Source organism: Giraffa tippelskirchi, chromosome 9 (genome assembly GCF_054371585.1).
Source record: "Giraffa tippelskirchi isolate mGirTip1 chromosome 9, T2T-mGirTip1v1.2.pri, whole genome shotgun sequence".
In the NCBI taxonomy this organism is placed as follows: domain Eukaryota; kingdom Metazoa; phylum Chordata; class Mammalia; order Artiodactyla; family Giraffidae; genus Giraffa; species Giraffa tippelskirchi.
This window is the reverse complement of record NC_137283.1, coordinates 31,547,002-31,563,632: the sequence shown is the minus strand read 5'-3', so window position 1 is coordinate 31,563,632 and position 16,631 is coordinate 31,547,002. Positions and strand designations below refer to the sequence as shown.

General features: G+C 41.0%; 1 protein-coding gene across 1 annotated transcript in view; it reads left to right on the top strand.

Moving 5' to 3' along the window:
• The window catches only part of TAFA1 (TAFA chemokine like family member 1), a 928,543-nt gene extending 922,347 nt beyond the window's left edge, over window positions 1-6,196 (top strand). The window contains exon 7 of the mRNA XM_081528460.1: window positions 5,745-6,196. Coding sequence (XP_081384586.1) covers window positions 5,745-5,816 — 72 coding nt within the window. The 3' untranslated portion in view covers window positions 5,817-6,196. The remainder of the gene's footprint in view (window positions 1-5,744) is intronic.
• The last annotated feature ends 10,435 nt before the right edge of the window (window positions 6,197-16,631 follow it).

Genomic DNA, 16,631 nt, shown 5'->3' with positions numbered 1-16,631 from the left:
CTGTTAGAACTCATAAAAATGGGGACAATTTCTTGACAGTGTAGTATGAACCTGTATTTCTCAGGGGTCACCATGATGTGAAAGCCAATATAAAATTTAAAAGTCATCACAGAAGAAAGCAAAGCTGAGAGAAGGCAAAAAGTCCCCCGGATCCAACTGTTCCTGAAGATAGCTGCTCCCTTGACCTTCCAGGGAACCAACTTATATTTAAGCCCGAATGAATTCATTGTCTCTCTCTCCCTACATAATCACTCTTGATAAATATCCCTCCTACAGGTATTTCAGGGCAAAAGCTAACCGAGTTTTGCCAAGAGAACACACTGGTCATAGCAAACACCCCCTTCCAACAACACAGGAGAAGACTCTACACATGGACATCACCAGATGGTCAATACTGAAATCGGATTGATTATATTCTTTGCAGCCAAAGATGCAGAAGCTCTATACAGTCAGCAAAAACAATACTGGGAGTTGACTGTGGCTCAGATCATGAAACCCTTATTGCCAAAATCAGACTTAAATTGAAGAAAATAGGGAAAACCACTAGACCATTCAGGTATGACCTAAATCAAACCACTTAAGATTATACAGAGGAAGTGACAAATAGATGCAAGGGATTAGGTCTGATAGAGTACGTGAAGAACTATGGACAGAGGTTCGTGACATTGTACAGGAGACAGGGATCAAGAACATTCCCAAGAAAAAGAAATGCAAAAAGGAAAAATGGTTGACTAAGGAGGCCTTACAAATAGCTGAGTAAAGAAGAGAAGTGAAAGGCAAAGGAGAAAAGGAAAGATATACCCATTTGAATGCCAGTTTCAAAGAATAGCAAGGAGATAGAAGAAAGCCTTCCTCAGGGATGAATGCAGAGAAACAGGGGAAAACAATAGACTGGGAAAGACTCTTCAAGAAATTTAGAGATACCAAGGGAATATTTCATGCAAAGATGGGCACCATAAAGGACAGAAATTATATGCACCTAACAGAAGCAGAAGATATTAAGAAGAGGTGGCAAGAATACACAGAAGAACTATACAGAAAAGATTATCATGACCCAGATAACCACGATGGTGTGATCACTCATGTAAAGCCAGACATCCTGGAATGTGAAGTCAAGTGGGCCTTTGGATGCATCACTATGAACAAAGCTAGTGGAGGTGATGGAATTCCAGTTGAGCTATTTCAAATCCTAAAAGATGATGCTATTAAAGTGCTGCACTCAATATGACTGCAAATTTGGAAAACTCAGCAATGGCCACAGGGCTGGGAAAGGTCAGTTTTCATTTCACTCCCAAAGAAAGGCAATGTCAAAGAATGTTCAAACTACCGCACAATTGCACTCATCTCACAAGCTAGCAGAGTAATGCTCAAAATCCTCCAAGCCAGGCTTCAACAGTATGTGAACCGTGAACTTCCACATCTTCAAGCTGGATTTAGACAAGGCAGAGGAAACAGAGATCAAATTGCCAACATCTGCTGGATCATCAAAAAAGCAAGAAAGTTCCAGAAAAACTTCTACTTGTGCTTTATTGACTATGCCAAAGCCTTTGACTGTGTGGATCACAACAAACTGTGTAAAATTCTTAAAGAAATGGGAATAACAGACCACCTTACGTGACTCCTGAGAAATCTGTATGTAGGTCAGGAAGCAACAGTTAGAACTAGACAGGGAACAACAGACTGGGTCTAAATCAGGAGAGGAGTACGTCAAGGCTGTATATTGTCACCCTGCTTATTTAACTTATATGCAGAGTACATCATGTGAAATGCCAGGCTGGGTGAACCACAAGCTGGAATCAAGATTGCCAGGAGAAACGTCAATAACTTCAGATATTCAGATAATACCATCTTTATGGAAGAAAGGGAAGAGGAACTAAAGAGCCTCTTGATGAAAGTGAAAGAGGAGAGTGAAAAAGTTGACTTAAAACTCAACATTCAGAAAACTAAGATCATGGCTTCTGGTCCCATCACTTCATGGAAAATAGGTGGGGACACAAAGGAAACAGTGAGAGGCTTTATTTTGGGGGGCTCCAAAATCACTGCAGATGGTGACTGCAGATATGAAATTAAAAGACACTTATTTCTTGGAAGAAAAGTTATGATCAACCTAGAAAGCATATTCAAAAGCAGAAATATTACTTTGCCAACAATGGTCCGTCTAGTCAAGGCTATGGTTTTTCCAATAGTCATGTATGGATGTGAGAGTTGGACCATAAAGAAAGCTGAACACTGAAGAACTGATGCTTTTGAACTGTGGTGTTGGAGAAGACTCTTGAGACTCCCTTGGACTGCAAGGAGATCCAACAAGTCTGTCCTCAAGGAAATCAGTCCTGAATATTCATTGGAAGGACTGATGCTGAAGCTGAAGCTCCGGTATTTTGACTACCTGATGCGAAGAACTGACTCACTGGAAAGACCCTGATGCTGGGAAAGATTGAAGCTGGGAGGAGAAGGGGATGACAGAGGATGAGATGGTTGGATGGAATCACCGACTTGATGGACATGAGTTTGAGTAAGCTCCAGGAGTTGGTGATGGACAGGGAAGCCTGGTGTGCTGCAGTCCATGGGGTCACATAGAGTCGGACATGACTGAGGGACTGAACTGACAGGTATTTCAGGACTTCACATTGGGGTAAAACTCCCTGTGTTCAGAAATTAGTTTTCCCATCTAAAAGACTGCAGCTGCTGTTCAAATGCTGTTAGAATCATCCCAGGGCTAATTGGTTAAGCATGTGTACTGCTGGCCAAACCCCCAGCACCACCTCCGTATGCCTGGAGGCTGACCACAGTCACTGTGTCAGTGCTAGTTGTAAAGAATTTTTACAGTCAGTCAAACAATGCCTCTGTCCCCCTGCAACCATTAAGACTAAATCATCCCTTTATAATAAACAAGGAGAATTCTCTTTCTTTCTATGTGACACTGAAGAAATGATACAGAGATAGCCTCCTTTTTTATTGGGATATACTTGTTTTACAATTTGTGTTAGTTTCTGCTGTATAAGGAAGTGAATCAGCTGTACGTATACATATATCGCCACCCTCTGTGACCTCCCTCCCACCCCCCAAGCCCTTTCCATCCATCTAGGTTACCACAGAGCACCAAGCTGAGCTCCCTGCGCTATAGAGTAGGTTCCCATTATCGGTCTGTTTTACAAGTGGCAGTGCACATACATCAATCTCAATCTCAGTCTCCCAATTTATCCCACCCCCATATCCATTCCATATGTGTATGCTCTATTCCTTCCCTGGAAGTAGTTTCATCAGTACCATTTTTCTAGATTCCATGGACATGCATCAATATATGACATTTGTTTTTCTCTTTCAGACTTACTCCACTCTGTATGACAGACTCTAGGTCCATCCATATCTCTACAAATGACCTAATTCCATTCCTTTATATGGCTGAGTAATATTCCATTGTATATAGGTACCACATCTTCTTTATTCATTCATCTGTCAATGGATGTTTTGGTAGCCTCATTTTACTTTAGCCAAAAAGATTCCAACTGTTACTTGCTGCCTTAAGTCTCCAAACATGAAACAATAGAGGCTACTTTTCTCCCTTCTACCCCAACCATTGTCTTTTCCAGAAGCTCCTGCCAGCACATTTCCTGTTTTAATAAGCATTTAAGACATCTTCCTAATCACAGAGGGAAAAGAGGCAGATAACAATAGGTCAAGAAAGAAAGGGAAGCCGAAGTATGAGTATAGGTTCCAAATGATGTGCTGTCTTGATCTGTGATAAATAAGGCAACATAACATTTAGAAAGGAGAGCCACTAAGGAAAGGTTTCATTTTATTCATAAATTTTTCCTGATGTGAAAAAAAAGTAACTTTTTCTTGCTGCTTAGCTGCCAAGTAAACTTGGAGAAACATGTCCATAGGAATAGCGAATCCCTGGATACTGCCCCAGCCTGTGACATCAAGATGTTGTTGTTCATTATTCAGTTGCTAAGTTGTGTATAGCTTTTTGTGACCCCATGGACTGCAGCAAGCCAGGCTTCCCTGTCCACTATCTTCTGGAGTTTGCTCAAACTCATGTCCATTGAGTCAGTGATGCCATCCAACTATCTCATCCTCTGCCACCTTTCTTCTCCTGCCCTCAATCATTCCCAGCATCAGGGTCTTTTCCAATGAGTCAGCTCTTTGCATCAGGTGGCCAAAGTATTGGAGCTTCAACTTCAGTGTCAGTCCTTCCAGTAAATATTCAAAGTTGATTTCCTTTAGCACTGCCTGGTCTGATCTCTTTGCTGTCCAAGATGAGCATAGATATTTACAAACCAGCAATATCTGAGTCCGTGATTGACATACCAAGCTAGCCTTTCATGTCTACAATCAGTGTCTACCTTTCCACGAGTGGATATCGTTCTCCATGAATTATATAAGATGAAGTCTGCTGTGCTATTTTGGCAATATTTCTTACTTATGTACAGTTTTTATTAACTTCTCTACATTAAGTCAAAAAATATTTCCAGAGTGAGTGACTATCCATCGAAAAGGTCTAGACTAGAAGAAGGAACGAATTTAAAGACAGACATGATTAAGATGCCTCCAGAATTGTCTGCTTGTGTAACTCCAGCAGCATTCTTACTTTATTAATTCTATGTCAGCAGGAACATAATGAAAAGAGTTTGCTTTTTGAAATGAAAATATAAAGTAGATTTGATCATTAGACATGTTCTTTTTCCTTAACACTGACTCATCCTGAAATCACTAACCTGGAAAGGAATCTGTCTTGTGTCTGGAAACCAGAGACTACAGTTTCTAAGGGCCCTGGATCTCTCTCTATATAGATCCCTTTCTGATTTTTCCAGGGCTTCCTCTAAAGGCTTCAAAGCTAACTCTGTTCCTTCATCCTAGATAAATGGGAATGTAGGACTGAGGCTGCCATCAGCCTATGTCTCTTGAAACATGTATGTTCCAAGTTCAAGAAACAACAACCAGAAGCAGATTAAGGTGCCTCTGTGTCTCATTTCCACATCCCAAGAGACTCTGATGGCCAAACCTGGGCCAGGTGTTCACCTTATCCAGAGGGTGGATAAGATCCAGTCACCTTATCCAGAGGGTGACACCAGGAAATACACACACTGTCATTAATAACCATGGGGTTATTTTATAAGTAACTCCAAATCACAGATGGTAGCTTTTCAAAAGCCATCTCTGTCATTCCATATTAAAAGTCCCCATTCCTTTCTGTGCTCCTCCGCTCCCTTGCCATCCTTAGCTAATTACACTTGTGGCACCTGCTCTCCAAATCCTAGCCTGGAGAAAGCTTGTTTCCCTTTAAGAGGAGCTTAGCCAAATGGCGCTTTTCCCAATTCAGATTTTATACAAACAGGCCCTGAAATTTAAAAGGAGTCTTTAAACCCCATTAAATAACACAGTTTCTTAGCAGGAATATCTCCTGGGACGGGATGTCTGCTATTCAAATGCCATGTTATGACAAGCATGACAGACTTGATGGGGATCTGTTCTGACTCATGACATCCCTTAAATTAGGTTAGGTAGAATGTGTGCAGGCATTCTAAGAAAATCTCCTCGGGGCCCCAGCCCTATTATTTTTGTTAATAGCTCTGAATTATGACTGCCTTCTCCTAGGGCCAATAAACCCTCTTTCCATACTGGCTACATCATGGAATATTTTTATTACCTGATACCTTACTAGCAAAGCCAGTTGGGCTGCCACACATTAAATATTAATTTACTGTTGTATTTCTTCTCCTCTCTCTCTCTTCTTCCAATAGGCCAGAATCAGCTTGCCCCACCTAAACTTTAACTTCTTCAAATGTTACAAGGGGCCCTCTAACCTTCACTAAAGAAAAGAGTGCTGGGATGCCTTCTAATCCCCACCTTCTGCCTCAAACTTGAATTGCAGTTGCCATTTCTTCGGGGGCAAAGGCTCAACTTGCCAGGTACCATTATTGGCTATAGTGGCTCTTGGATCCAATTTAGTGCATCCTGTCCACATATCACTGCAATGTTAATCTACCTCTTTATATGATCTTCCAGGGAATTTGAGACAGGACTTGTTCAGTTATAAGTCATCAGGACTGAGTTTCTGTTTGTCTCTCAGTTCTTCTTTCCTGTCGGGCAGCTTTGTGAAGACACGGGAGAGCTGCAGTGTCGCATGTTCCCAGCTTCAAGCCAGCAGAAAGCAAGAGTCAAATTTCCAGTAGAGCCAAAAAAAAAAAAAAAATCGCAGAATTTCTATTGATTTAATTTCAGTCACTGTGATCAAGAGAATAAGATGCTCATTGGTCAAGCCCAGTTCCTCAGTCTGCCCTTAGACCTTCTACTCACTGGAGACCTGGAGCATGCCTCTCCCACCACCCCCACTACCTCAGTTTGGACAACTTAAAATGTCTTCAGACATTGCCAAGTATGTCCTAGGGAGCAAAAGGGACCTAGGTTCGAAATTATTGGCCTAGTCAACCTAGTTGAGTGGCCAACCTCTCTTTGGTTTGCTACAAAATAGTCATTCAGAATCCTGGAATTAACTCTGGCTCCTTAGCATTCTTGGAAGCATCACTTAGAAGGAATCATTGTGCATAAGAACCAACCAGATTCTCAGGGCCCACCTCCAGAGACCGTAACTCAGTAATCATGTGCGGAGTCATTGAATTTGCAATTTTTACAGGATCTTTGAGACCCAATTCCCAGTTCCACAGAGTACTCTTGGTCATTTTGCCACAAGTTCCTTCACTCAAGATCGATTTACTGAGCATGTACTATGCTAAGAATTGCTCTAAAAGCTGGAAATATCACTTCCTTCAGTGAGCTTTCAATCTAGTGGGGGAGACAGGCAATAAACATAATAAGTAAGTAAATTATATAGTATAAAGAAATGTGGTAAATGACATGGGAAAACATCAAACCTAAATGAGGAGGGGGTAGTGGCAGAGTGGGAATCCCAGAAGTGGAGATAGTAGGGTAGACTGGGTGACCTCAGTGAAGGAGTAACATGTGAGCAGGCACCCGGAGGATTGGAGGAAAAATACTCCAACATGCATCTAAGGGAAGAGCAGATCAGGACAAGGGAAGCCAGTGCAAAGGCCCTGAGGTGAGTGTGTGCCTAATGTATTGAACAAGTACCAAGGAGATGACATGGTTGAAGCAGAGTGAGCAAGAGACAGAGGATGAGGGGATAAGAGTTAAGAGTAAATGTGGGGGTGAGGTGGGAAGAATATCACATAGAATCTTGCATAAAATTATATGGACTCCATACAATGAGAAGTGATAAAAGAAATGTTCACATATTGCAATGTAAGGAAGTCATTCTGGCTTATACATGAGTTCACTTGAATTGTATGCTAATTAAAAGAGCCTGCTTGTAGCCTATCAAACATACATTGTACATCTTTAATTATTAGAGAAAAGGACATACTGACCAAAAGTAAAGAGCATCCATGTTAAAAAGTAAAGATTGAATACCTCTCTTCCTGGGACACCAGTGGGACACCAGTGCTGGTATTCTTTGATGACAGGAGTCCCTTCCCAGGCGCCGTGGCCATATTGACTCACTGTATACGTGCAGATCTGTTTGTTGTTTGTTTTTTTTTTTTTAACTTTGAAGAAATGTAACCCTGATTGTTTAATATTCTTTGTTCTGACAAAATATAAAACCATGCTGGAAACCACGTTCTTGGGAGTAGTTTCTCAGAGTCATCTGGAAAGCAGCCTTCCAGCCTAGACTTCAGTTGTTGTTAACTGGCTCAGTCATGTCCAGCTCTTTGTGACCCCATGGAGTGCAACACACCAGGCTTCCCTGTCTTTCACCATCTCCTGGAGTTTGCTCAAACTCATGTCCACTGAGTTGGTGATGGCATTGAACCACCTCATCCTCTGTCACCCTCTTCTCCTCCTGCCCTCAGTCTTTCCCAGCATCAGGCAAAGCTGACTGTTTGCATCAGGTGACCAAAGTATTAGAGCTTCAGCATCAGTCCTTCCAATGAATATTCAGGGTTGATTTCCTTTAGGATTGACTGGTTTGATCTGCTTACTGCGGACAGGCCTCTCAAGAGTCTTCTCCAGCAACACAATTCAGAAGCATCAATTCTTCAGTGCTCAGCCTTCATTATGGTCTAATTCTCACATCTGTACATGACTAATGGAAAAACAATAGCTTTGACTATACAGTAGTTGGGCTCAAATAACACTCTTTTCTGTTCTTATTATTGATGTGTTAGGTACCTAGAATAGGAAAAAGAAGTCCAGAATGGCAGTGGCTAAAAGACAAAGAAGGGAAAAGCCCATGAAAATAGAACAAAGGACCAAAGTGAGAGCCTCATGTGAAACAAACAGCCCTCCTGGCTCGCCCAGTTTATATAGGGCAGGCTCAGGGGGAGGAGGAAAAAAACATATAAAAAGAGGGGCCAAATTTGAGCCGCTGGCTTCTCTTCGTATCTCTTGGGTTGGCCTGCCCTCACGCCTCGAGGATGTATTTTCCTTTGCTTGCCAAATAAAACTGAGCTGTAACACCAAGCTGTAACACTGGTCCATTCATCGCTTCAAATTTTTGCTGCAGTGAAAACCGAGGAAATTACAAACTCCCTGGACAATTGTGTGTTGAATGTTTTCATCGACAGAAACTATGAACATGTTTTGAGCAGAGGTGTGACATGATTTGACTTACATCACGTTGCGGAGTTTGAAATATTTTATGGGGATCAAAGACGGGAAAAGCCAAACTAGTGAAGAGGTTATGAAACAGGAGAACAAGGAATTCATTGGTGACATCACTGAGAATGCGTTTAGTGCAGTGGCGTGGGCAAAAGCCTGGAAAGACTGGTTGAACTGTTTCAGAGCCAAAGTGCTGCATGCGATGAGTGTTTGCATTAATAAATATTAGGAGAGTTTTGCTCAAGTAGACCCAAAAAGTGAAGCTCCAGAGGGAAGGAGCAATGGGATCCAGGGAGACTTGTAGGGTGGGAAGGATGTCCGTAGTTTTACGCAGCTGGGAGCAATCTAAGAAGAAACAGACGCTCTGATGACGTAGGAGGAGAGACTCACGAGCTGCTGAGCGCGTTTGTGAGCGTGAGAGCAAGGACCGGCTCGTGTGCATGAAGGAGTTGTGGCCTTGGGACAAAAGTGTAGTCCGCTTGCCTACCCTGATGACAAGAAGACGATGAAGGTGAGTCAGTGTCGCGGTGGAAATTTGTGGAAGTTCTCTTGTTAACTCTTTAATCTTCTCATAGACGGAAACGCCATGGTCGTCAGCTAAGAATGATGAATGAGCAGGAGATGTTAGAATCTGAAAAGGGAAGAGATGTCAGAAAGCAAATGGGAGACAGAGCCGATGTGGTACTAGTGCCAGAAAGTGTGGTTCACACCGGAAGAAGGGTCAAGGAATAGGAAAGTGAGGGAGTCACTTTCTGCCGGGTTGTGTTGACTGGAGGCTGGGGACGGGTAACTTCTTTGGCATTGGGCATTGGTTTTAGGAATGTTTTCAAGACACACCAAGGAATTCATTGAGTCTTAACAAAGTATGGAGGAGAGGGCAAACCCTGGCAGGCAGAACTGGAGTTGGGAGACACATGAAAAAAATACTTGCTGGACTGTTACGTCTAAGGTTGATATTGGCATTGAGTAGTTCTTAATCCTCGGGTATGTAAGTGTTTTCTTTCTTGCCCTCTCATCACCAGGATTTTTTTTGGGTGCGGGCAGGAAGAAACTGTGAGAAGGTATCTGAAAGCCATTGAACCTCTTTGGAGAACAGCTGCTATAAATCACCAGGTGCTGTTCCAGCATTAAACTAGCAGTGTTGGGAAAACATGTCATTTACAGTGAGGATGCTTGTAATCTTCTGGTCACTGTGTGTTGAATAATAGATAGGTGACTATTCCCTTCAGCAAAGAAAATAAGATGGGAATGCATTTTTCCACGGAGAAGGCAATGGCACCCCACTCCAGTACTCTTGCCTAGAAAATCCCATGGATGGAGGAGCCTGGTAGGCTACAGTCCATGGGGTCGCTACGAGTCGGATACGACTAAGCAACTTCACTTTCACTTTTCCCTTTCATGCACTGGAGAAGGAAATGGCAACCCACTCCAGTATTCTTGCCTGGAGAATCCTAGGGACGGCGGAGCCTGGTGAGCTGCCGTCCATGGGGTCGCACAGAGTCGGACACGACTGAAGCGACTTAGCAGCAGCAGCAGCAGCATTTTTCTAGAGTTATGCATTTTTCAGAAAAGGACTGAGCCATCGGCCCCTCAGCATCAGCCTTGCATAAAGAAGGGCCAACAGGATCAATTAAGTTCACTTGTAGACTCATCCTATTAAAATGCCTCCAGGCCTCTAGGAAAAGATGAGCCCAAAATGCCCCCTCATCAAAGAAAAATTGATGGATGAAAATAGATCAGCCAGCCAAATTGGGTCTGAGAGGCAAGACTAAAGATTGGAAGGACTTAATTTGAAAATCACATAATACTGATGCTAAAAAGGAGCTGACTGTATCTTTCCATATGTTCCCTTTATGTCTTTAAAAAAAATACTTTTCTTCCTTCATGCCTTACAATGTATGTATCCAAATAGCTTTGTTTCTTTCAAAGTAGTTGCCTTTGCAGCTTAGCACTTATCCTAGTGCTGTTCACACGAGCTGCTTTTGATAACCATGTGGAATCATTTTGCACCTCCCAGCATCCTAATACATCTCCTTCCAGAGGGATTTACTTTCTAGAAACTACCAGGTGTTCTGAGTCAAGGGCTAACAAATAACATGGCGGATCAGATAGGAAATTTGGAATTTTAAAGAGGCCCGATTTTCTAGTACAGTGTAAATTAAATCTACAGTTTGCAAAGTTGATATGAGATGTAAAAAGACACTAGTATGTAATTGTAGCCACTTACATCTGAATTTCCCCTTAATTAGAAATAGCTTTATATCATTTTTTCTGCTAATGGCTTAAAATGTATACGGAAAACATACAGATCAAGTATAATCTCACTGCCAAGAGGTACCTGTGATTTATGTTTTTGCATCTATCTTTTTAAATTTTTCTTTGTTCATATAGAGTTCAAAATGAATACTTTTCTTTTGTAAAAGGGATTATAATAATTTAGCTTGTCATTTATGTAAAATGAGTGCCATTCTCTGTCAGATATAGAACTAGACATTTTTAATGGCTGCATGATATTGTAGAGAGGATTCAAAATGTAACCAGCACCCTCCTGATGGACACTTAAGTGGTATCCAAAATGTTGCTATTATAAACATTACCAGGAACGTCACTGTCATTCCCAATTCTGTTATTTACAAACAGGCCTTAACCTGTTCTGCCTCAGGCTTGCTTCTTGAGGGAATATGTTTTTGAAGAGTGTCTGATTTATGGAGTGTCCATAGTCATCATTTTTTAATCTCAAAGTTCAAATAAAAATGGTCCCTCTGTGGCCAGCCTTGGTGTGGATAGCGGCAGTTCCTATCCCAATGTTTCCTCTTGGCCAGGAGAAGACAAATTGTGTTAAAAAAAAAAAAGTTTGCTTGAGTCACAGTTCTAGCCATCTGCCCCCTTGGGAACCCAGGGGACACATTTGAACATGTGTCACTGTGTAATGCCATGCTCTCCAGACTCACATGATAGGGTGAGAGAATTAGTCTGAGAAAAAAAATAGAGGAAACATCTTACACATCGTCTAATCTATCCTCTGCCTTCTGGAATGAGATGACCAGGTTCCAGGCACTGTGTGTAGCAGCACCTCATAGAACTGGAGATCCAGGTTCACGCCTTGATTAGACTCCCTGGATCCCTGGTTGCAGCATTGTCTGAGCACAAGTAGTCAAAGGCTAAGACTCCATTTTGGAAAACAGAGTTCCATTATTTAACTCATTGGATTAAATTATTTAAAGACCATGGTATTTAGTGACTTCTGGATAGTTTTTTTTGTTTGTTGTTTTTTCCGGCAATAGTGGGAGGTAGTAGCAACTGCAGAGAAGCAGTAATTGTTATCCTTGTAACTGTTGCTGTGGTGACCGTGCAGTAGTGATAGCGCTTGTTGTGGTTGTATAGTTACAGCAGTTGTAGAGAAGAAGTGCATAGTGCTAGCAATAGTTCTTGTAGGAGAAATAGGCATTGTTTGTGGCTTTTGTTGACACACGGTTGCTGTTGATGTTGTTGTTATAGGAGTAGCTGCCATTGTGGTATAATGTGGGCAGAACTCAGGCTAGCTTCCCTACTGTTTCTTTCATTTCCCCGTCTTACTAAGGTTTCCAATTCATTATTTTGAACCCAACATTAAAGGCAGAATTCTGAGATCTGTGTCCCCTATGCTTCTATGGGGATACCAATCCTCATTTAGTTCTCTGATGGAGGCGAGCCGAGTCACACCTGCTTGTAGTTCACGTCACATCCTCAGTTGTCAGGTGTCCCTGATCCCAGGGAAACTCATGTGTGTTTGAAACTGTTGGAGTGGCCGTATGTTTAAAGAATGAAGTGAAATTGATGTTTATGACACTAATTTTTTCTTCTTCACCTTTTCTGTTTGCTTTCTTGACAAAGTGGATTCCTTAGACAAAGTGTGTGTGGCTTTAAGTTTTTAAAGGGAAAGGAGGAGAAAAAAAGTGTCCATAGGCAGGCAATCAATTATAATTCTCACAAATATAACAAATGGATCACATTTGAGGTTACATTTTCAAGTCTTCTGTATGGATTTATTTATTGACTCCCCACTGATTAAAAGGAAAAACACTGATAAATTACAACGCAAGTTTTTTGTTTTAATTAAGGGCTAGACATCCACTTGAGATGCTCAAAATCAAATTATATTTTTTCTTAACCGTACTCAGATAACCATTCCAAAGGAGAAAATCATTACCTAACCTTCTAAGAAAGCTTGCAGAACTACCATACAATGATTTTCGCTTGAAATATTCGCATCCAAGCTTCCTCCACTTCATCTGCAGTGATTCAGCATCCAAAATGGTTGTAAGCAGTGACGTCAGTGTTTGTTTAATGTTGATTATGTGCCACACATTGTGCTAGCGATCTTTCCTTATGCTGTGCCTCAGTCCAGAACAGTGGTTTTAATCTGGGCGTGATTTGGCCCCCAGGAGATACATGGTGGGATTTTTGGTTGTCACAACTGGAATGAGTGCTCTGGGATCTAGTAGAAAGGGGTCAGGGATGCTCCTGAACATTCTGTCAACAAGAAATTGCACTAGCTTTATACTATTTAAAAAAAAAAAAAAAAAGCTATTGAAAATTTAAAAAAAAATGCAGTGCATCTATCGTGTGCCATATTAACATTCTTAACGATACAATGAAATATGAAAATGATATGGAATATTTGAAAATTAAAAAGAAACAAAATAAACAAAATAAATCTAATTTGCTTTCATTCCTCCAAGCTTCCTAGATGTTGTGTTTTAATTTTTGATTGAAGGACATTGCTGTACAATGTTTTGTTGGTTTCTGCTGTACAACAACATGAGTCAGCCACAAGCATACATACATCCCCTCTTGAACTTCCCCCCCGCGGCACCTTTCACAGCAACCTACCCCTCTAGGTTGTCAAAGAGCACCAGGTTGAACACCCTGTGTTATACAGCGCAAAAACTTCTGACTTGCTATTTTACAGGTGGTAATGTAGGTTTCAGTGCTACTTTCTCAGTTCATCCTACCCTCTCATTCCTCTACTGTGTCCATAAATCTGTTCTCTACCTCTGCATCTCTATTCTGCCCTGTGAATAGGTTCATCAGAACCATCTTTCTAGATTCCATATCTATGCATTATTATACAATATTTGTTTTCCTCTCTTTGACTGAATTCACTCTGTATAACAGGCTCTAAGTTCATCCACCTCACTAGAACTGACTCAAATGTGTTCCTTTTATGGCTGAGTAGTATTTCATTTGGAGAAGGAAATGGCAACCCACTCCAATATTCTTGCCTGGAGAATCCCAGAGACGAAGGAGCCTGTTGGGCTGCCGTCTATGGGGTCGCACAGAGTCGGACACAATTCAAGCGACTTAGCAGTATTCCATTGTATATATATATGCCACAACTTCTTTATCCGTCTATTGATAGACATCTAGGTTGCTTCCATGTCTAAGCTATTGTAAATAGTGCTGCAACTAACATTGGGATACATGTGTATTTTTCAATTATGCTTTTCTCAGGGTATATGCTCAGTAGTGGGATTCTTGGCTCATATGAGAGTTTTGTTCCTAGTTTTTAAAGAAATCTCCATACTGTTCTCCATAGTGGTTGTATCAGTTTACATTCCCACCAACTGTGCAAGAGGGTTCCTTTTCCTCCACAGCCTCTCCAGCATTTATTGTTTGTAGGTTTTCTGATGGTGGCCCTTCTGACCCATGTGAGGTGATACCTCATTGTAGTTTTGCTTTGCATTTTCTCTGATAATGAGCAATGTTGCACATGTTTTCATATGTTTGTTGGCCATCTGTATGTCTTCTTTGGTGAAATGTCTGTCTGCTTAGGTCTTCTCTGCTTCTTTTGATTGGGTTGTTTGTTCATCTGATATTGAGATTCATAAACTGCTTGTATATTTTGGAGATTACTCCTTTGTCAGTTGCTTCATTTGCAATTATTTTCTCCCATTCTGAGGGTTGTCTTTTCACTAGATGTTGTTCTTAATCAATTTTGTTATTAGAGTGTAGGTGATTTACAATGTTCTGTTTCTTATAGCAAAGTGAGTCAGTTATACATCTACATGTATCCATTCTTTTTAGATTCTGTTTCCATATAGGTCCTTACAGAATACTGAGTAGAGTTTCATGTGCTATACAAATGGTTCTTATTAGTTATCTGTTTTACAATATGTATAGTAATGTATACATATCAATCCCAATTTGTCCTTCACCCTCTCCCCCTAGGTAATCATATATTTGTTTTCTACATCTGTGATTAAGTTTATTTTTTGTAAATAGGTTCATTTGTACCACTATTTAGATTCCAAATAAAAAAATGATATCATATGATATTTGTCATTCCCTGTCTGACTTCACTCAGTATGACAATAATAGATTCATCCATGTTGTTGCAAATGGCATTATTTCATTCTTTTTATGGCTTTCTGAGTAACTCTAAGGCTAATAGAGTTCTGCCAAGAGAACGCACTGGTCATAGTAAACACCCTCTTCCAACAACACAAGACTCTATACATGGAGATCACCACATGGTCAATACAAAAATCACATTGATTATATTCTTTGCAGCCAAAGATGGAGAAGCTCTATACAGTCAGCGAAACCAAGACTGGGAGCTGACTGAGGCTCAGATCATGAACTGCTTATTGCCAAAGTCAGACTTAAATTGAAGAAAGTAGAGAAAACCACTAGACCATCCAGATATGACCTAAATCAAATCCCTTATGATTATACAGTGGAAGTGACGAACAGATTCAAGGGATTAGATCTGATAGAGTGCCTGAAGAACTATGGATGGAGGTTCATGACATTGTACAGGAGGCAATAATCAAGACCATCCTCAAGAAAAAGAAATGCAAAAAGGCAAAATGGTTGTCTGAGGAGGCCTTACAAATAGCTGTGAAAAGAACAGAAGCAAAAAGCAAAGAAGAGAAGGAAAGATATGCCCATTTAAATGCAGAGTTCCAAAGAATAGCAAGGAAAGATAAGAAAGCCTTCCTCAGTGATCAATGCAGAGAAACAGAGGAAAACAATAGAATGGGAAAGACTAGAAATCTCTTCAAGAAAATTAGAGTTGCCAAGGAGATATTTCATGCAAAGATGGGCTCGATAAAGGACAGAAATGACATAGACCTAACAGAAGCAGAAGATATTAAGAAGAGGTTGCAAGAATACACAGAAGAACTATACAAAAAAGATCTTCATGACCCAGATAACCACGATGGTGTGATCACTCACCTAGAGCCAGACATCCTGGAATGTGAAGTCAAGTGGGCCTTTGGAAGGATCACTATGAACAAAGCGAGTGGAGGTGATGAAATTCTAGTTGAGCTATTTCAAATCCTGAAAGATGATGCTGTGAAAGTGCTGCACTCAATATGCCAGCAAATTTGGAAAACTCCGCAGCAGCCACAGCACTGGAAAAAGTCAGTTTTCATTCCAATCCCAAAGAAAGGCAATGCCAAAGAATGCTCAAACTACCACACAATTGCACTCATCTCACACGCTAGCAAAGTAATACTCAAAATCCTCCAAGCCAGGCTTTAACAGTACGTGAACCATGAACTTCCAGATGTTCAAGCTGGATTTAGAAAAGGCAGAGGAAACAAAGATCAAATTTCCAACATCTGTTGGATCATCAAAAAAGCAAGAGAGTTCCAGAAAAACATCAGCTTCTGCCTTATTGACTATACCAAAGCCTTTGACTGTGTGGATCACAATAAACTCTGGAAAATTCTTCAAGAGATAGGAATACTAGACCTCCTTACCTGCCTCCTGAGAAATCTCTATGCAGGTCAAGAAGCAACAGTTAAAACTGGACATGGAACAACAGACTGGTTCCAAATCGGGAAAGAAGTACGTCAAGACTGTATTTTGTCACCCTGCTTATTTAACTTATATGCCGAATACATCTTGCAAAATGCCAGGCTGGATGAAGCACAAGCTGGAATCATGATTGCCAGGAGAAATAGCAATAACCTCAGATATGCAGATGACACCACCTTTATGGCAGAAGTGAAGAAGGACTA